This window comes from Hylobates moloch, unplaced genomic scaffold (genome assembly GCF_009828535.3).
Source record: "Hylobates moloch isolate HMO894 unplaced genomic scaffold, HMol_V3 SCAFFOLD_6, whole genome shotgun sequence".
Taxonomy (NCBI): domain Eukaryota; kingdom Metazoa; phylum Chordata; class Mammalia; order Primates; family Hylobatidae; genus Hylobates; species Hylobates moloch.
In genome coordinates this window covers 157,379,741-157,401,155 of record NW_026652281.1, presented here as the reverse complement: position 1 = coordinate 157,401,155, position 21,415 = coordinate 157,379,741, and the positions used below count along the sequence as shown (strand labels likewise).

The 21,415-nt window shown below is 47.5% G+C and overlaps 2 protein-coding genes and 1 pseudogene across 2 annotated transcripts in view; all 3 read right to left on the bottom strand.

The window, feature by feature from the left end:
• Positions 1–381, bottom strand: part of LOC116470665 (forkhead box protein O1-like) — a 41,592-nt pseudogene extending 41,211 nt beyond the window's left edge.
• An 8,039-nt stretch (positions 382–8,420) lies between these two features.
• On the bottom strand, positions 8,421–11,774 carry LOC131383749 (butyrophilin-like protein 9; the record flags this gene model as incomplete). The annotated part of the gene is made up of 2 exons (XM_058440389.1): positions 8,421–10,855; positions 11,708–11,774. Coding segments are annotated over 2 exons (693 nt in total), but the record flags the coding sequence as incomplete, so codon positions are not given.
• Positions 11,775–13,491: 1,717 nt separating this feature from the next.
• The window catches only part of LOC116471968 (butyrophilin-like protein 3), a 69,039-nt gene continuing 61,115 nt past the window's right edge, over positions 13,492–21,415 (bottom strand). The window contains exons 2-8 of the mRNA XM_058440250.1: positions 19,980–20,261; positions 17,090–17,218; positions 16,880–16,912; positions 16,128–16,148; positions 14,654–14,674; positions 14,093–14,119; positions 13,492–13,571 (exon numbers count right to left, since the gene is read on the bottom strand). Of these exons, the coding sequence (XP_058296233.1) occupies positions 13,492–13,571; positions 14,093–14,119; positions 14,654–14,674; positions 16,128–16,148; positions 16,880–16,912; positions 17,090–17,218; positions 19,980–20,261 (593 nt within the window). The remainder of the gene's footprint in view (positions 13,572–14,092; positions 14,120–14,653; positions 14,675–16,127; positions 16,149–16,879; positions 16,913–17,089; positions 17,219–19,979; positions 20,262–21,415) is intronic.

Here is a 21,415-nt window from a genome sequence, read left to right as displayed (position 1 = left end):
ACTTCAGGGCGGGCCTTGAAGGCTGGGCTGCCAGTCCTGCGGACCTGAGTGGGGACTCGTGGTGCCTCTTCTGAACCTGCCCATGGCCACGCATGGGCCAATCGGCATGCACTTCCTCCCGCCTAAGGTCTATAAAAGTCCCGGGACCAGGCAGAGCCGGCACAAGGAGGACCAGTCAGCGAAGACCGCAGAGAGTCTGCTGGACAGACGACCAGCTGGGAAGAGAAGCGTCCTCTCCACTGAGAGCTGCAGAGACTTGCCGGCGGAGAGGAGCTGCCGTCTGTTGAGAGCTTCGGAGACCTGCAGAGATGTCTCAATGATTTCCCTGTGCAGAGGAGTTAACCGCTCCGGGACCTCTTTGCTGAGAGCTGAGCAGTCCATGGGTAGCCACCTGCAGTGAGCAGCTACCCACTCCTGTGAGCTGTTCTAACACTAAATAAAACTCTTCTTCACACCTCAGTTATGTTGTCCGAGGGATATCTTTTTACTTGTGTGTTCAATTTATTTCATTAATGTATTAAGAGTTGTTGGTGTGCAGATGCTTCATTTTCTTAGTTTAAGTATTCAAGGCTGGGCACGGTCCCTCATGCCTGTAATCCCAGCGCTTTGGGAGGCCGAGGCGGGTGGATCACGAGGTCAGGGGATTGAGACCATCCTGGCCAACCCAGTGAAACCCCGTCTCTACCAAAAATAAAAAAAATTAGCCGGGCGTGGTGGCGGGCGCCTGTAGTCCCAGCTACTCGGGAGGCTGAGGCAGAAGAATGGCATGAACCCGGGAGGTGGAGCTTGCAGTGAGCCGAGACTGCGCCACTGCACTCGAGCCTGGGCGACAGAGCGAGACTCTGTCTCAAAAAAAAAAAAAAAAAAAAGTATTGAATTTTTTTGATGCTATTGCAAGTGGTGGTTTTGATTTCTTTTTCAGATAGTTTGTTAATGTATGGAAATGCTATTGCTTTTCGTATATTGGTTTTTTATCCTGCAACGTTATGGAATTCATTGGTTTTAACATTTTTTTTTTTGTTGGAGTCTTTAAGGTTTTCTACATATAAAATCATGCTCTCTGCAAATAGGGGTAATTTAATTTTTCCTTTCTAACTTAAATGTTTTTCTTTTTCCTTCCTGATTGCTGTTGCTAGTACTTTCAGTTCTGTGTTGAAGTGGTGAGAGGGGGCATCTTTGCCTTGCACTCGATCCTACTCTATTTCCCCATTATGGTACTAGCTGTGGGCTTTTCATGAATGACCTTTCTATGTTTAGGAAGTTTTCTTGTGTACCAATGTTGTTGAGCTTTTTTGAAGAAAACATGAATGTTAAATTTTGTCAAATAGTTTTTATGCATCAACGGAGATAGCCATGTGGTTTTCATCTTTTGTTTTGTTAATGTGGGGTATCAGATGGATTGTTTTGTCCATCCCGGGGATAATTCCCACTTGTTCACATGATGTTTTTGATGTGTTGTTGAGTTTGGTTTGCTAGTATTTATTGAGAATTGGTGCATCTATGTTCTTTGGAGATACTGGCCTGTAGTTTAACAGTGTGTTTGTCTGGCTTTGGTATTAGAGTAATGCTGGTCTCATGAAGTCAGTTTGGAAATTCTATCTCCACTTCAATTTTTTGAAAGAGCTTCAGAGATACTGGTATTCTCCTTAAATGTTTTGTAGACTTCATCAGTGAAGCCATCAGTTTTTGAGCTTGTCTTTGGTGGGAAACTTTTTATTACTAATTCCATCTCCTTACTCATTTATACTTTTTACATTTTCTTTTTTCTTTTCTTCCTTTCCTTCCTCTCCTTCCTTTCTTTCCTTTCCTTTCTTTCCTTATTTCCTTCCTTCCTTCCTTCCTCTCTCTCTCTCTCTTTCTTTCTTCTTTCTGAGACAGAGTTGTGCTCTGTTGCCCAAGCTGGAGTCCAGTGGCACAATCTTGGCTATGCAACTTCTGCCTCCCAGATTCAAGCAATTCTCATTCCTTGGCCTCTCAAGAAGCTGGGATTAGGGCATGTGCCCTGACACCGGCTAATTTTTGTATTTTTAGTAGAGATGAGGTTTCGCCATGTTGGTCAGGCTGGTCTTGAACTTCTGGTCTCAAGTGATCCACTTGCCTTGGCCTGCCAAAGTGCTGGAATTACAGGTGTGAGCCACCATGCCCAGCCTGTATTTTCTATTTCTTAATAATTCATACTTGGTATATTATATGTTGCTAGGAATTTATCCATTTCTTCTAGATTATCTGATTAGATGCTGTTCATAGTAGTGTTTTATGATCTTTTTTTATTTCTGTGGTATCAATTGTAATGTTTCCTCTTTCATTTCTGATTTTGAGTCTTCTTTTTTTATAGCTTAGGGAAAGGTTTGTGAATTTTGCTTATCTTTTCAAAAAATCAAATTCTGAATTGTATTGATTTTTTCTGCTGTTTTTCTAGTCTCAATTTCACTTATTTCTGCACTGACCTTTACTGTTTCTTTTATTCTGCTCACTTGGGGCTTTGGTTTGTTCTTTCCCTAGTTGCTTGAGATGTAAAGTTAGGTTGCTTCTTGTGATTTTTCCATTTTCATATTGTGTTTTCATTTTTATTTGTCCTAAGATATTTTTTGTTTCCTCTGTGATTTCTTCTTTGGCTCATTGTTATTCAGGAGCAGGTTGTTTAATTTCTACATATTTGTGCATTTTGCAAGATTTCTCCTGTTATTATTTTCTAGTTTCATGCCATTGTGATTAGAACACTTGATGTAACTTCTGTCTTCTTAATTTACGCTGTGCTGTAACGTAGACTCTATCCCGCACAATGTTCCATGTGCTCCAGAAAAGAATGTGTATTCTGTTGCTGTTGGATGAAATGTTCTGTATACGTCTATGAGGTCAACTTGGTTTAAAGGCCAATTTTCCTTTTTGATTTTCTGTCTGGATGTTCTATTCCTTGTTGAAAGTGAAATATTGGCCAGGCTCATGCTGGTGGTTCACACCTGTAATCCCAATACTTTGGGAAGCCTAGGAGGGAGGATTGCTTGAGGCCAGGAGTTCAAGTGGACCAGCCTGCACAACATATCTAGACCCTGTCTCTACCAAAAAAAAAAAAAAAATTTGCCAGGCATGGTGGTGGCACACGCCTGTAGTCCTAGCTACTTGGGAGGCTGGAGGCAGGAGGATTGCTTGAGCTCAGGAGTTCAAGGTTACAGTGAGCTATGATTGTGTCACTTCACTCCAGCCCAGGCAACAGAGCGAAACCCTGTTTCTAAAGAAAAAGTTAAAAAAAAAAGTATTAAAGTCATCTCCTACAATTGCATTTTAGTTTCTCTCTCCCTTTAAATTATTTTAAATTTGCTTTACATACTTAGGTGCTCTAATTTTGGGTGCATATATATTTATAATTGTTATATCCTCTTAATGTTGAAATATTGTTACATAATGACTTTCTTCATCTCTTTTTACAGTTTTTGACCTAAAGGCTATTTTGTCTGATATAAGTATAGCTAACCCTGCTATCTTTGTGTATCCATGCACATGGAATATCTTTCTGCAAGGTGTATTTTTTTTTCTATTACTTCCCTATCAGTTCTTTATTTCTAAAGTGAGTTGTTTGTCAATCTCTTTTTTTCAATTGAAGTGTTTAGTTGGTTTTTAGTCATTATAGCTATCTTTCTGGTAAGATTTAAATCTAACATTTGCTTTTTGTTTTCTACATATCTGTACCCTTTTAAAAAAACACAGTTACTCCTATTTGCATCCTATTGGACTAATCAAAATTGTTTGGTATTTTATTTTATCACCTCTATTGATTTTTTCAGTATAAATCTTTTGTCTTTTGGCATTTTATTTTATTGTTTTTTTCTTAACTTTAGAATTCACACTATGCAGTCTCCATATACTGCAGTCTACCTGGATTTGTTGTAACAATTTACAGATGACACAGAAAATTGAAAATGTTACATATCTTTTTGTGGAAAGGTCCCACTTTCAGGCCAGGGAGGGCCTTGAAGGCTGGGCTGCCAGTCCTGCGGACCTGAGTGGGGACTCGTGGTGCCTCTTCTGGACCCGCCCATGGCCACCCATGGACCAATCGGCATGCACTTCTTCCCCTCTAAGGTCTATAAAAGTCCCAGGACCAGCTAGAGCAGGCCAGAGGACGACCAGTGATCGAAGAGGGCAGAGAGACGACGGTACAGATGACCAGCCGGAGAAAGAATAGTATTCTCTCCATTGAGAGCTTTGGAGACTTGCCGGCAGAGAGGAGCTATTTTCTCTGCTGAGAGCTTCAGAGACCTGCAGAGACATCCAAATGACTTGCCTGTGGAGAGGAGCTACCCTCTCCGGGACGTCCTCTCTGCTGAGGACTGAACACTCCATGGGCAACCAGCCTACAGTGAGGAGCTACCCACTCCTCTGAGCTGTTCGAACACCAAATAAAACCCTTCTTCACCCCTCACTTGTCTGCATAGGATGCAGGACAAAACTTGGGTAAAGTGCCACGGCCACAGAGGTTTCCGGGTGACACACCAGCAAAATCAACACCCCAGAGATCCCATAACACTGCCACCAATGAGCTTCCCATCCTCAGGCGCTCTCAAGCAGCAGAAGCCTCCCAACCAGGTTCAGCACTGGTGTGTTCTGTACACTGGACAGGGATACACACAAAAGTGCTGCATTCACCCTTTTCCTACTTTTGAGGGTTACCCGCATGGAAGATGTGAACGGTAGGGAGAAGGACATCCACCATGTGCTATTTGTATACACTTGCATGGGGCCGCTTGCAGGAGGGAAACGTGGGTTTTTACTCTGCATGCTCCAGCCTTCTGAGTGGCCTCCCCCCGGGCCTTCAAGGTTCACAAAATGTATACCTGAATGTCTCAGGTCTCTCAGTTTAAGGCTGGGTATGGCCCCCCTCCCTTTTTTTTTTAAAAGTCCCCGGAGGGTATTTATTTTCTCTTTTCAACAACCTGTTCTGCAGTTTGCATCAGCTCTCCATATGCCGAAGAGCCAGGTGTTGGCACAGGCCGTGCGGAGACTTGGAGCAAAGGCTTTGGAGCTCTCCTCCTCAGTGATGATTTAGGCTTTCTCCTTCCTGTAGACATTCCTGATGGGCATAACTGGTCCTGTCAACCTGGTGGCCAATTTCAGTTCTTCTGCTGAACTGTCTCCCTTCTTGGGGGCCAAGGGCTTCCTGGGGAGAGGATGAGTTTGGTCCCATGCACCTTTAGCTGCCGTGCATTGGCCTGCGGGACTCGGTGGACTTGTTTTGTCATCTTGGATCCACAGAGATGACAATGGTTTGGCCCAGCTTCTTGAGAATGCCAGCTACCCTTAGCTCCTCCAAGCTGCAGACCCTGCCTACTTTGGTGTGATGACTTACCATGAGGCAACTTACTATGGGCTGGATGGGCCCAGGCGTGGGGGTTGGGGTGATGGGATCTTAGGCTGGCTGGTTGAACCACATGGTCGTGTACTGCTGCCAGCCCTTGTGAGAGAGGGGTTTGAACTTCATGCCATTCCAGCTGGGGCTCCTGGCTGCCTACAGCCCTCCTGCACTGGAACACAGCCTGTCCATCATTTAAAATGGGCTGATGGCATCCACTGATTATTTAAACACAGTTTAATGTTGTTTTTTATATTAGCTATATGTTTGCTTTCCTTATTTATCACATAAATACAGTCCTAAAGGAATAATAACTACAAATGGAGAGGAAACATATTTTTAACGTTATCACAAAAACATTCATGAGTAAGAACATCAAATATTTGCACACTAATGCAAATGACTCTAGAAAATAAAACTTCCATTTTCTGAATATCATGTGTTAATAAGGGGAATAGCTTTCTCCCAAGTGGTGACCGAGAATCTTTTCATAAGCTTAAAATGCACTTATCTGACTTGATGGAGAAACAAATTACAATCTCCCTCTAGAATTGCATGAACAGTGGTGTCTGGAGCTGGCATCTCATGAGAGCTGATCATGGGTGTCTCTTCCTGCTATGGTCTGAATGTGTGCCTCTCCACCATGCCCTACGCACATGTTGAAATCCTAACACCCAATGCAATGTAGTAGCAGGTGGGACTTTTGGGAGGTGATTAGGTCATGAGGGTGGAGCTCTTATGATGACATTAATGCACTTATAAAAACAGACCTGTTAGGGGCTGAGTGGCTCACGCCTGTAATCCCAGCACTTTGGGAGGCTGAGGCAGGCAGATCATGAGGTCAAGAGATCGAGACCACCTTGGCCAACATGGTGAAATCCCGTCTCTACTAAAAATACAAAAATTAGCTGGCTGTGGTGGTGCATGCCTGTAGTCCCAGCTACTCGGGAGGCTGAGGCAGGAGAATCACTTGAACCCAGGAGGTGGAGGTTGCTGTGAGCTGAGATCGCGCCACTGCACTGCAGCCTGGCGACACAGTAAGACTGTCTCAAAAACAAAAAACAATAAACAAACAGACCCTGGTGGGAGCTGGGTGAGGTGGCTTATGCCTGTAATCTCAGCACTTTGGGAGGCTGAGGTAGGCGGATCACTTGAGGCCAGGAGTTCAAGCAGCCTGGGCAACATAGCAAGACCTTGTCTCAATTTAAAAGACAAAAATATAAACGGACCCTGGAGAACTCTCTTGCTGTCTGCCATGTGAGGATACAAAGCAAAGTCAGCAGTTTGCAACCCAGAAGAGAACTCTCACCAATCCTGACTGTGCTGGCACCTGACCCTGGACTTCCAGCCTCCAAAACTGTGAGAAATAAATTTCTGTCGTTTACAAGCCACTCTGTGTATGGTATCTTGTTACAGCTGCGAGAGCTGACTAAGGCACTTCCAAGTCTGCCCTCAGTGGTGTCACATCTTCAGCTTGAAATCAACCATAGTGGGAGTACTTGCACCCGGGAAATTGGCTCAATATTTTTTTTCAGAAAGCCAGTTATTAAACATTTATCAGACACCACTGCATTTCTTTATCATTCTCTCTTTCTCTTTGTTTATATTACTATATGTTTTAATGAGCCATTTGAAAATAAGGTATAAACATCACAATCCTTTACCCCTTAATATGTAAGTGTACATTTTCTTAAGAACATTCTTCTACATCAAAATGAGGAAATTAACATTTATCCAATATTATTATCTAATCCACAAACCTCTTTCAAAATGCCCTTTTATTCCCCAATAATCTCCCCTTCTGTCTCTCTGGACTCAAGCAACCATTCCACCTCAGCCTCCGAAAGTGCTGGGGTTACAGGCCTGAGCCAACTTCTCTGGCCCAGTGATGTTTTTTATAGATCCAGGATCCCATCCAGGGTCACTTGTTGCATTTAGTTGTCCTGTTTCCTTTAGTCTGAAGCAGTTCCTTAGTGTTGTCCTGTCTTTCATGACCTTGACATTTTTGAAGAGTACCAGTCAGTTTGTCTGATGTTTCCTCCTGATTTATGCATTTTTGGGTGCAGGAATACCTCAAAAGTGATGCTGTTTGTATTCTCCATTGTATCAGGAAGAATGTGATGCAAACTGTTTTCTCATCTGGTGATGCTAACTTTTGTCATTTGGCTAAGGTGGCGTCTGCCAGCCTCCTCTGCTGTAAGGTTAATTGGTACGTGTTTTGTACTTATGAGTTAAGAAGTAATATTTTGAGACTCCTATTGTAGGGCAGAGCTTTCTCTCTTCTCCATGAATTTGTTTATGTATGTATACATGTTTATTAGTGGGGAAATATACATACTTATGGATTCCTATTTGATTCAGGGGTTCAAAATCCATATACTGACATTGAAATCCGTTTGACGTGGCTCTTCTGTCCAACCTACCTCCTTATTTTCTGGTATAGGGTATTGTAGGCTCTCCTTGTATTTTCCCCGCCCTAGCCTTGGACTTAACCATTTCTCCAAGGAGACTTCATTCCTTTTACTGAAAATAGTACTAAAAACTAAGTTCTGGGTCCAGGTGTGCCCATTGGTACTGGGGTGTTATTGTTGCTAAGCCTTCAAAAAGTGCTGGGAATGGTCTGCATACACGCACACACATCTATGTATCTGTCCACGTGTCTGTGTGCATTCCATCTCTCTACATACAGTAAAACCCACACATTCACATTGATACCCCTCATTCCAGTCCACCTCAGAGTTACTCTCATCCTCTCCTTTCCCCTTTCTGTATTTCGTGTTTCCCTTCACTGATAGAGAAACCTGACTCTCAGCATGCTTAGTGAATTTTTTTTTTTGCACACCCCCCTCTGGTGTGTAACCAAACTCCCAGGCCCGTGGGGCGAAAGCTCATCCCCAGAGGTGTCCCTGCCCCATCCATTCCCATCTTGGTGCTAAAGGCCCTGGTAGAAATCTCAGGCCCCATGAAGAGGAAAAGAGAGGGAAAGAGGGAAGAAGGAGGAAAGACCAGTTAGAAAGCTTGGCTGTGGACTAGTCTCCCTTCCTCATTCCCCCTCTCAAACAAGATGGGCAAGGAAAGCTCTGCCTGGATTAAGGGGAAGGGAAGGAGAGCCATATTCATTTACTCTGAAACAATGGCCTAGGAGATCGTCCAGCAGTTTCATTATAGCTCCTTTCAAATGAATGATTTTGAAGATGAGTATTTTAAGAAAACAGCTTTTTCCCCTTTATCACAGAACTGATACATATACATTATTGAATGTTAAAAAATACAAAGAAGACATTTTAAAAGTACAATTACCAACCATTTTCCCATCCAAAGATAACCACTTAGTTTTTTGGTGTATCCTTTTCCCCACCACCCAACTCTTTCAGTTTGCAAAATTTCAAACCCACAGCAAAGCCGCATTGATAGTACAATGAACATCTGTCAACCAGTCACCTAGAGTCACCAAGTGTTGTCATTTTGCTACATTTGACTTGTCTCTTTCTTTATATTCTATATTTTTCCACGTGGTCACTGAAATTCTGTGTCAGACACCGTGGTAATTAATATCTAAAAACTTCAGTATGTTTGCTAAGAACAAGAATGTTCTACCCAGCCACAGTATAAATGTCTCACTCTGAAAACGAAGCTGGGCACAGTGGCTCACGCCTGTACACCCAGCATTTTGGGAGGCCCAGGTGCGAGGATTGCTTGAGCGCAGGAGTTTGAGACCAGCCTGGGTAACAAAGTGAGACCCCGTCTCTATAGCACATTTAAAATGAGCTGGGCATGGTGTTGTGTGCTGAGGTGGGAGGATCACTTGGGCCCAGGAGGTTGAGGCTGCACTCCAGCCTGGCCGACAGAGAGACTGTCTTGGGGGTAGGGGGTGAAGAACACTTCTCCAGTGATACCCTGTTCCTGTTTCAGTTTCCCCAATTGTCAAACTAATAACGTCCTTGGTTCCATCATTGATGACGTTAAATTTAATCACTTGGATGATCTGGTAGATGTCTCCATTGCAAAGGTAACCTTTCCCCTTTCAAACTTTAAGTAGAGTCTAAGGTTACTGCTTTGAGACTGGAAATACCCTGTTCTCCAAAAGACTCTCACCAATAATTAGATTTCACCTCCAAAAGAAACCTTCCTGTTTATTCTTTTTAAAAAGAAATTTGAGTATCAGCATGAACTCATGGATTATGTTTTTATTCAGTGTGTTAGAATCTCTCCTGTCATTATTCATCCTGATGTTCAAATTGTCCCACAATTGGTCAGTGAGGCCCCTTCGGCCTGGCTCCTCTACCCTTTTGCCATGTTGCCGTCACGTTTTCAGCGCTTATTTTACTTTACCACACGCAATGCTCCGGGCTCACCTTGAAGTTTTTGCCTCAGCGCCAGAAGCATCTGTTCCTCCAACTTCATTTTAATGGGAAATGGTATTTAAAACTAGGATCTGAGCCTTACTTAGGTGAACTCGTTGCTTGAGAAGTGTTACTGCATCTCGACCTTTTTAGAGCTAGCAAACATATACAAAAAATATAAAACTATACAAATTAACTGATCCCTTTAATGCAGTCACCGAAGTTTTCTCTCTTCTTTCTTCCACGCTGGCTTCTTTCCCGCCGCCCACCGTGGGCACCCCCGCTCTCAGCGACGTGGGTATGTTTGTACTCATTCGCTCAGTCCCACAATCCACCAATGACCTTCGGACTTGTCTCCTTTCCTTGAGGAAAATCGCATTACACATACACATCTACGCAGGCAAAGGCCCCTCTCTTTGTCCCCCTCGCTGACATTTTGGCTGGTGCACCTGCTCCCTTCGGACGGAGCAGGAGAGCAAAGCGCTGGCCTGGGATCCAGGGAGCCTCCCGGGGGCCAGTCCTGCGGCCACGAGGGCGCCTCACCACCCGTCCAGGGCGGGGTCCGCGGGCTCATAGGGCTGCAGCCAGGCGTCACTGTCATTCCCCTCGGGGACGCTCGTCCCTCTCACCGGCAGCGGGCAGATGGTCAGGGGATCCGGGTGTTCGCCGCCGTCGTGGGCCCTGGGCCTGAAGTACGCGCAGAGCGCGCCCGAGAAGGTGTCGTGGAAGGTGAAGATGTGGGACCCGTCGGACACGTTGAAGAAGGACAGCTGTCCGGCCTCGTGGTCCAGGAAGACGCCCAGGCGCCGCGGAGGCACGCGCAGGGGGAGCGCGACGCGGTGCGGGGCCAGGACGAAGTACTCGCAGCCGTTCCACAGCCCCAGCACCCAGTAGCCGGTCGCCGGGCTCAGGCGCACAGACCCCGCGCGCGGCACCGCGGCCAGGCAGGCGCCCAGGAACCAGCGGCTGCGGCGGCCCACGTGCACCTCCCAGTAGTGGCGGCCCGCGGAGAACCGCTCCAGGCTCAGGACGCACGTCTGCTCCGAGAACCGCTGCGGGTGGCCGGGCGCCGGGCCTGGCGGCGCCCCGCGGGAACACACGCTCTTGCCATCCGCAGACACCTCCAGGCTGGGGTGCGCTGAGGCCGGATCCAGAGTCACATCCACTGCGCAGAGCCACAGCGTCAGTGCCCGCCCAGGACGGTCTGGGCCCCGTCCGTGTCCTCCCCAAGACGGACAAACCTCTAGTTTCTCTTGGTGGAATAATCAATGAAATGAACCCCTTACCCCGACCCTCAGCCCTGCAAACCCCCTCCCCGGGACTGAAGTGGCATGTGTAAGTCACTCCTGAGTGTTTGATAGTGACAAGGAATCCTGTCCTTTCCTGAACTGGAAGGTCCCTGAATTCCATACCAGAGATAGCAAAGGAAGTGTATTGGCGGGGAGGGAGCCATGTCAAGGGGAAGCACCTATGGGCTGGTTCTAGTTCCTGCTGGTGGCACCACCCTGTGTGACCTTGGCATAATCCGGAGAGCGCTGAGCGCCAGTTTACAGAAATTTTTGGATTTTTTTTTTTTCCACATACAGTCATTCAGAAAAGTTTTTAAAAGGATTTTATAAGGACCTTTGAGATCATCTAGTCCAGTGCCCCACATTTCAACACCCCATCCCATTTGACAGATGGGAACCTAGGGGACCCCTTCTGTCAGAGGATCTGGGAGTTTCCTTACAGACTCTGCACTCTCGCCTGCAAGGAGCCCCAAGCCAGATGGAAACAAACCTAGTGTAACCCCGAGGAGCGATGCGTTTGGGAGCTCACGTGTGCGTGTGTGTGCATACACATGCAGGCATATGTGTCGTGTGGCGTGTTTGCAAGTGTGCGTGTGTGTCTGTGTGTGTGCGGGCCCCACACTTGGCTCCTAGAAAGCCCCGTCCTCTAATTTCAGATCTCTCCACCTCCCTTCTGTTTAAAGATCCGGCCAGACCAAAACACAAATCAGCTTCCTGGCTTCAGTTACCTGCATATTTTTGGGCTGCTCTCCACTCTGAAATCAAACAGAGAAGGGGAAAAAGGCTCAGAAATCTCAGTCAGTAACTCTGGAACCTTAACAAAGTCTCCAGATGCATGAGGGATGCATGTAGATCGAATGACCCCACTCCCACCATGACAACTGGTTTGAATCCAGACTGGTCTTGGGGCTCACCATGTATTTTCCTGAGAAAGTTTAGATTGAGTAGAGGCCTGTGTCATTGATACCAGAGCTACATACAGGCTGAAATTCTGCTGGAAAAAGCAGGAGAGTGGAGCACGTAGGTAAAGAGACTATAAGCAGCCTGGATGCCCTGAGAGACAGAAGTGGAGCCTCAGCCTCTGGCCGGCCAGGCTGTGCCCAGGAGGCCCAGCTGAGCCTGACAGGCCCCAAAGATACCCTCTAGATGTCCTGTCTTTTCCTGATATGCCTCCATTCTTAGTGTGAATCAATCTGAGTGGATTTCTGTTGTGTTTTATCTTGTTTTGTTTTGCAACAAAGATATCACCAGGTCACAAAAGCAAAAGCAACACAAGACATTCTCAGAGCTCCAGATATTTACAGCAAGGCTTTGCTGCCCCGGTTTTGTGTCAGGATAACTGGCGAAGCTTTAAACACAAAAACTCTTGCGTGGAATATCTCAGTTCTACAAAGATGTTGATTTTCCCTAAGTTTATCTGTAAGTTCAAAGCAATCCTATGTAAAACTCCTTCTGGATTTTTTGGGGAGATTTATGAATTTAACCTAAAATTTATATTTTAAAAACGTTCATTCACCTTAAAAAAGGAAGTGGAAATGGAGAAGGAAAACTTGTACTTTCAGCTACTACAAAAGCCACAGCAGTAAAAACGATGTAACAGGTGGTCAATGGACAAACTCATATAGAGATGGGAATCCAATGTGCATCCAACGTGGTTCCCCACATCAGTGGCCACCTGGAGAGCTGGAGTCAATGGCGTTGGTAAAGCCCAACTCTCTATATGGAGAAGAATCACAGGATTCTCACCCAACACCTCATAAAATGGCAAATTTTAGAGGGATTAAAGATGCAAATGTAACATAAAGATAGTAGAAAGGTTTTTGAAGTTACATAAAGAAAAAAACTAGAAGAAAGTGTAAGAGAATCTTTGTGACCTAAGTGTGAGGAAGGTCTTCTTCAACAAAACTTCAAAAACACAAACCACAAGGTAAAAAGTTGATGGATTATGTTTTATCAAAATTAATAATTCCTTTTCAATAAGGGGAACTATGGACCAAGCTAATGGCAGATGGCACAACAGAAGAAGGAATTCACGATGTTTACCCACAAGGGATTAATATCTCTCTCTCTCTCTCTCTCACACACACACACACACACACACACACACACACACACAGAGATATAATAGTCCTGTTAATAATAAAAGACAGCAATCCCATAAGAAAAATGGGTCAGTGATGTGATGTGAGCTGGCAGTTTTCAGTAGAGGAAGCCCCCAGAGCCAACTAGCATATGCAGAGACGCTCAATATTCTCAGCATTCAGAGGTCACGAACCTAAAGAACAATGAGCCATCACTTATCCCCCCCTGACTGGCAAACTTAGAAAACTGGCTCACATGAGATGTGGGCACATGGAATCTCACTGCATGGCTGGTGGCAGGATAATGACACTGCCTTCAGGGGATCCCACTATCCCCTTAGTGACATACCCACCATGGGCCAGCAGTCCCCCTCCTAGTTATATACCCCAGAGGAATCTCCACACAGCGCCGTAAGGCAACACGTTTGAGTCTATGCATTCAGTGTTGTTGTGGAGTTAGAGGCAGCCTGGATACCTTCTCCAGGAGGGTGGCTGGCTAAAATGAAGCACTCTGTGGTAAGGAGGGAAAACAGACTGAATGCACACAAGTGGCAGCGATGGGTATTAAAGCATGATGATGCATGGGAGAAGCAAGGAACAGCACAGAACCATAAATATCACTTACATGAACTAAGAGGCATATGCATAAAGCGATATTCACATTTTGCAAGAATATATACAAAATATATACATTAGACTGTCTGCGTTATGGGTGAATAGAGGGAGGTATGCAGAGAAGTATTTACAGGTACAGCAACACACTCATGCCAGAACCATGAGTCTGAGTTTTGGAGGATGGGCACCAGGAGTCGAGGTAACTCTGATGTGTAACCAGGATTGGAACTAGTGGTTTGCAGTACACTTAGTTCTCAGGACAGAGTATAACCTCTACCCAGTGACCCAGATTAACACATGCTGTGTGAGGCCGCAGAGTGCAACCAGAATGAAGCCCGATTGGTTAATCAGGGTGAGTTGGACCAGGGTGCTCAGATATAGATGAGGAAGGGTCAGAGAGAGACGGGTTCCACTCACCAGCCTGGCCTTCAGCCCGTCTCCAGTCTGAAGCAACCAAGGGAAAACAGGAAATTAGCACATCAGGACCCCAAGCTTCCCTGCCCACACATCACATCTTGTACCCACCCCGTCTCCTCCCTCCCCTCTCTCCTGCCACCCACATAGCCAGCAGAGGTCCTGCCTGGGCATCATACCTGGTTGGGAGATGAGAAGAAGATATATGGGGAATCAGATGCAAAATGATGAATCAGGAGAAATAGTTCTTTTTTCTTTTTCTTTTTTTTTTTTGAGACAGAGTCTCGCTCTGTCGCCCAGGCTGGAGCGCAGTGGCACGATCTCGGCTCACTGCAAGCTCCGCCTCCCGGGTTCACGCCATTCTCCTGCCTCAGGTGCCCGCCACTACGCTCTGCTAATTTTTTGTATTTTTAGAAGAGACGGGGTTTCACAGTGTTAGCCAGGCTGGTCTCGATCTCCTGACATCCTGATCAGCCCGCCTCAGCCTCCCAAAGTGCTGGGATTACAGGCATGAGCCACCGGGCCCGGCCCTGAGGAGAAATAGTTCTAAGAGGGGTCACTTACCAAGCTCTGTCTGAAGCTTCTCTGCAAACAGAACACACAAAGAAAACATCAGCCTGCAGATGGGTGGAAGAACCATCTTCCCAAGACAGGCCACTGGGAGGAGCTTCCTTAGCCTTAAGCCATTGCTAATCACAGCTTCATTTTTTTTTTTTTTTTTCACAGCTTCATCTTTGCCCCTTCATTGCCCTCAAAAAGAGGCCCATCTGCAGGACCCTTATGCCTCATCCTATCTTAGCTCAAAGGTGGAAATCTGCACACAGCCTAGAAGGGGAACCAGATCTTAGTACTGACATGCCTCTTCCCAGGGTTCAGGTTGTTCCTTCTGCCTGAAATCACGCGCTTCCTGGGGCGGAACTCCCACGTACGTGCAGGCACTGAGCGCAGCCTATGTGAGCCTCACGGTCACTCACGGGCTGTGTTATTTGAAGGACTGGAAGGACATCACACCCAATTATTTCCCCTGACCAAATACCAAGGACTCCGACATTTTGCTTCTAAAAATGCATTCCTTTGATCTGTCCACCCAATGTCAAGCTCTCAAAAGTAAATGCTCCTGGGAGAGGCATTCATGCTGTAGGGTTATGATTTACAATTCAGACTATAGCTTTAATGACTTATTAGGGCTCTTTTTTTTCATTCCCCTTGAAGGGCGAGGTAGATTGCAAGACAAGCTTCCCCAACCTTACAGTTTCATCTGAATTGCCCCCCAACCCTGACACCATGATGGCCTTTTCCTCCGTTCCCCCTCCCTTGGGTTCACTCTTCCTCTCTACAGAGACACATCCGATGGTTTCACGTCTGTGAGTCCCTCTGGGGAGAAAAGTGAATCTGAGAAATTATTTCCATTTTGGTGCAAATTAAAGGTGCCACCCTTCCTAGTGCCATTTGCATTAAAAAGAGAAGGATATTTTAAGAAGATGAACCAGAGACAGTAAACGTTTTATGATGAATTTCAACTGAATTGTCTAATTTGCAGGGGAGGAACTGGTAGGGTCTGTCCAGAGGGTCTCAGGCAGCTGCACAGTGGCAGGCAGCCATCCTCTCAGCCCCTTAGCAAGGGAAGAGGTGGAGGCTCACAGGGATGGTTTAGAATTAGATAGTTGCCAGCCGCCGTCCAAAGGGAGCCCCTCCTCCCATTGCACAGGCACAGGGGTCCACCCCACTGGTTGACAGGCAGCACCGTGGCCCCACACCCAGAACACAGGGGTCCACCCCACCGGCTGACAGGCAGCACCGTGGCCCCACACCCAGAACACAGGGGTCCACCCCACCGGCTGACAGGCAGCACCGTGGCCCCACACCCAGAACACAGGGGTCCACCCCACCGGCTGACAGGTAGCACTGCAACGCCGCACCCAGAACACAGGGGTCCACCCCACCAGCTGACAGGCAGCACTGCGACCCCGCACCCAGAACACAGGTGTCCACCCCACCGGCTGACAGGCAGCACTGTGGCCCCACACCCAGAACTTACCCAGCTCTGCAGTGAGTTTCTCTAGAGAAAAAAAAAAAAGATGAAGAAAAGGGGAAAGACTCTCAGGTTGGGGAATGAAGCAGACAGAACAGATGGATGAACACTGAGGCCTCACCTCCGATGTGGCACTCCCACCCGCGGTGGTCTGCGGGCCCAGGCTGGGCTGGACAGTGAGGCTCCAGGCAGGGGATGGGGAAGTGCGCACCCTTGGCTCCCCTTCTCCATAGGAGGGTGACCCAGCGCCCTCCCTCCTGCTAGTGTGAAAATGAATGTGGGACCTTCCAAATTTACTACGCTCAGGGGAAACGTTAAGCCCTGGACACTGCCTCACATAACTCGGCTGTTTTCTCTGGTGCCTGATCGCTGCTTCCTGACTCTGTGTTGAGATGTTAGGCATCAGCCCGACTCCCTGCGCTTTATGAAAACCTGGACGAAGTGACGCTGGCAGCAGAGACCCTGGTCACCGTTCCCTCTGTACGGTGTAACGTTAAGCAAGCTCCGAGGGTGTAATCAACAGCAGCCCATCAGCCCTGACATCTGTGTACTAGCCTCCGTGTGGAACGTGCAACCTCCGCTTCTGTCCATATGAACGATCTTCCCTTTTCCCCCACCGGGGTCACTGACCAGCGTTCCCGGGTGGCCGCCCTGACACCTCGCGCTGGAAGAAACCCTTGTGATGGGATCCAGAGCCTTCGGATTACGGCGGGTTGGCACTTAGGGAGGTGGGTGCGGAACGCCGTGTCCCCGCTCACCTTGTCTCTTCTCCGCCTGCTTCTTCAGCTTTTCTGCAGGGAAAACGGGAGGGGAGAGGCTGAGCGCGCGCCCCCTGCTCCTTCCAGCGCCCTCCCGCGCCGCGTCCCGGGAGGAGGCGCCCCCAGGCCCCGGGTTCCAGGACCGGCCGGGCGCCCTCCCCGCCCCACGGCTCCCCAGCACAGCCCGCTCGGGCGGCCCCGCGCCGGTACCTCGGCGTCTCCGCTGCTTCTGGAGGAGGCCCAGCGCCAGCGCCGCGAGGACCAACAGCAGCGGCGGCAGCGCCGCCAGGGTCCCGACGAACGCGCCCTTCCACGGGGAGGCTCCGGGTACAAACACGTCTGGAAAACACCCCGCGGGGCCGTGTCGGTCTGGGCGCCGCTGAACACCGACAGACCAGACCCGCTGCCCGCCGCGTGCGGGAAAACCTCCCGAGGGACCCTCGCCGGGCGGTGAAGCTGCCGGTCCCCCCGCAGCCGTCTGTGAAATGCGCGTGGAGCGGCCGCCCCGCGCGCTCGAGGTGGGAGCGGAGGGGCTGGGACGAGCCGCAGGGAGGGCGGGAGGGAACCGCGCCCCAGCCCGGCTCCAGGCTGCTGCGGCCACAGCGCTGCCCTCGCTCCGCTTCTTCCCGCTCTTGCCCCGCGTGCGAAGGCGGGAGGGTCCCAGGGGCTCGGCTGGCGGGGGGTGTCCGGGGCTCCTGCCCGGCACCCGCGCTGTCTAGTCCACGATCCGCGCTTGTCTGCAAACATTCGGTTTCTACCTGGGCTCTTACCACGCTTTTGGAAGAAGCGAGAACGAAACCACGTGCGCGCGGCCTCGCAGCTCCCACCTCCCTCCCGGCTCCCCGGGGGGACCCGCCCCCGCAGGACGTGGCCTGGGGCAGCACCCGCAGCACCAGCCGGCGGGGACGCGCAGAACCCACTGGCCCGTCACAAACCCTGTGGCAGTTTAATAGAGTAACTTTCTGTCTGTGTCATCTGAGTATTAGAAAATGGTGCTTTTATCTCAGATCTTTAAAAAATATTCTTTTTTATTGTAGTAAAATATACGTAACATTTCCCATCTTAACCATTTTTAAGTACAGTTCAGGGGCATTAAGTGCATTCACCACGTCATGCAAGCATCACCACCGCCCATCTCCAGAAGTTTCTTCATCTTTCAAAACTGAAACTCTGTACTTATTAAACAGTAATTCCTCTTCCCAGGCCCGAGCCCCTGGTGCCCTCAGCATACTCTCCATCCCTGTGGACTTGACTCCGCAGGTAATCCCACATCGGTGGAATCAGATGGCATTTGTTCTGTTGTGTCTGGCTTATAAGTGACATCAGTGGACTGTGGTTTTTAATTTTGTTTTTCTAGCAGTGCATTTTTATTGTATGGTACAAAAACACTGGGTCACAATGGATTGGTCCTCACAACAGATGGTGTGTGAAGCAATGGGGACTATCTCTCTGACCTGTGACCCTCTCCCTCGACCCTCTGGCCTCCTCGCTGTTCTGCCAGCAGCCGGCAGGTTTCCCTCTCAGGCCCCTGGCTTTGCCCTTCCCGCCACCAGAATGCCTTCCCAAAGGTATCCATGTAAATAATGCCCTCTGTAAAGGGGTCCATGCATGCAAGCATTTACTCATCTAAAAATTTATATATAAACTTGTTTCATAATAAATATCAATAATTAAGATTTATATTAAAAGCTAAAAAGAAAATATTGACTTTTTCCTGGTGCAAAAAGAAAGACTCTTTCCTCTTCCCCTCTCTTAGTTCATTTTCCTTAGAAAATGTATCAATTCTTTCTTTACAACCCAAGAATGTTTTTGTTAAGGGCCAATTGTTTGAAATGTAAATGTAAAAGAGAGAGCACTGCCGTGGAGATCCCTGTCTCATGGGAGTTTAGCTTAGCTGCGTGGCTCCCAGTTGTAACTACAGGCTTGCTGTAGACATATCACATGCTTGATTTTTCCTTTGGTTAAAGACATTTGGCTCACATAGATGGACATCCCAATTCCCAGGTGTTGCCAGGTCCTCCTGCTTGCAGACAAGTTATCATTTATCTTGAGAACATGTGTGCATTGGCTTGTATCTGACCAACTATATCAAAGGGGGAGATTCTTTTCTGTTATAATAAAATAGCTTTTGATTTGGACTCATGTGAAAAATGGCCCGTATGTTGGGTTTGTCCTCAAAATGTAAAACAATTAGAACCATGAACATGAAACCCTTCAGTGGCTGCCTCATAATAAGACTTTAATATGACCTTGCCTTCAGCTCACTGCCTACACGCCCACTTCCCGGACATGCCTTTTGTAATCTGTGGACATGCCCCACTACTTTCAGCCTGCTTCATTTTTCTCTACAGCACCTACCACCTTCTTCTTCTTTTGTGTTTTTTTTTTTTTGAGTCCGAGTCTCACTCTGTCACCCAGGCTGGAGTGCAGATCTCGGCTCACTGCAACCTCTGCCCCCAGGTTCAAGCGATTCTCCTGCCTCAGCCTCCCGAGTAGCTGGGATTACAGGCGTCTGCCACCACGCCGGGCTAATTTTTGTATTTTTCATAGAGATGGGGTTTCACCATCTTGGCCAGGCTGGTCTTGAACTCCTGACCTCGTGATCCACCTGCCTCGGCCTCCCAAAGTGCCGGGATTACAGGCGTGAGCCACTGCACCCGGCCGCACCTATCACCTTCTAACGTGATGTGACAGAATGCACTTCTTTTGCTTATTGTCTGTATCCCCCACTGGCATGGGGACCTGAGGGTAGGGACTGGGGTCACGTTGTGGAAACTCAATACATACTGTTTGGGAGACAGCATTGAGAATCTATTGGCTCCCATGATGCCTCTGATGAGCAGAGTTGATGGGTTTTAGTGTGTGGCCTTAGGCACAGAAAGGCGGACTCTCTGGGGCCTCTCTCACCCACTGTTTGGGTTCTCAGTAGTGTTCTTAGTGTGTTCCTAATATCCAAGTGGCTGACTTTTCAGGTGTCAAGGCCAACACACCCTATACACAGACAGGCACAGTGCCATTGTGTCTTTATAGACTGCCTTTGGGCCAATGTGTATGTCGACATGAGGACTGGGAAGATGGGTGTGAGCTAACAACCACTGACCTGCTATCTGGACCACGAACTCTTTCTTCTGGCCCAAGAGGAGGTTCTGGATGGAGAGGGACACGTTGCTGAGGGCTCCCTCTCGGACAACCACAGCTGTTTCCAGACTGAACAGGCTCTGGGCATCCCAGACGATGGCTTCAAACTCTGGAGGCAGGCACTGTCCCTGGTGGTCTCTCCACTGAACCTTAGGCTTGGGGTACCAGCCACTGGATCTGAGCCTCAGCTGAATGCCTCCTTCCTGGAAGCCCTCAAGGGAGAGGTGAGGGTCTGAGCCCAGCCCTGGTGGAGGCAGGAGGAGTGGGAAAGATCAGGCTCCTTCTGAGAAATCACGCATAAAGTTCATGCCACTGTTCACCATTTGTAGTCACTATAAAGCATCATGAAGTGTGACTGCTATTAAGACGTGTGTGGGCTTGACATTCCCCACCCATGGATGGGAAGTGACAGTCTAAATCAGTGGTAGTATATGGGGACAGTAATACCCCTGAGGGACATTTGGAAATATGAAGGGGGTCATTGGGTGGGGGAAGGGCTCCTGCCATTTAATCATGTTAGGAAAGGGACAGTTTCCCTAGAATGAAGAATAGCAGCACCCTAAATTCTAATAATTAGAGTTGTGACTCTTCTCCTTCTCTTGAACTCCCCCAGAGCTCTAGTGCCTGCATTATACACACTCCCTTATCTCTCCATCCTTGTGGAACTAGCATTATATTTTGAGTATGCAAAACATTAATGTGGTTTAAATGCCAGTGCTGTATAGAAATGTGTATCAGGAAAAAAGCTCCATCCTTTCCATGTCATCACACCTCACCCTACGTAACCAATCTCATCAATTTCTAGTTTATCCTTCCTATGTTCCCTTTTGCAATGTTTCTCCTTCTTTCTTACAATGCAAGTGTATATTATTGAACCTTGCATTTTACTTTTCTCTCTTAACAATACTAGAAATCACTCCGCATCCATTCAGAGACCACCTCATCGTTGTCTCAGATGCATAATATAGATTACTCCATTGGGTGGATAGAGCATGCTCAGCTTTTAAGCTTGGATATTTAGGTGGTTTCCATGATTTTGCAATTATTTTTAAAAAGCTTTACAAAGATTAACTCATACATATGCTTTTTTCATATTGGAGGTATTGGAGGTGGAGTAAGTTCCTGGAGGTGCGATTGCTATGTCAAAGGGTAGACACACAGCTAGTCCTCTTAAGTATTACCAAATTCCCCTGTCCTGGAGCTTTCCAAGTTTGAATTCCACTAACATAGTACAAGACAGCTTGCTTCTCCATAGCTCCATCAACAGTACGTGGAAGAGCTTTTGAAATTTTGCTAGTCTGACAGTTAAAAAAAAAATTGTATTTTGACGTAGCTTTGATTTGCCTTTCTCTCACTGTGATTTTGTTACTCATAATATATTATATAATATACATTATT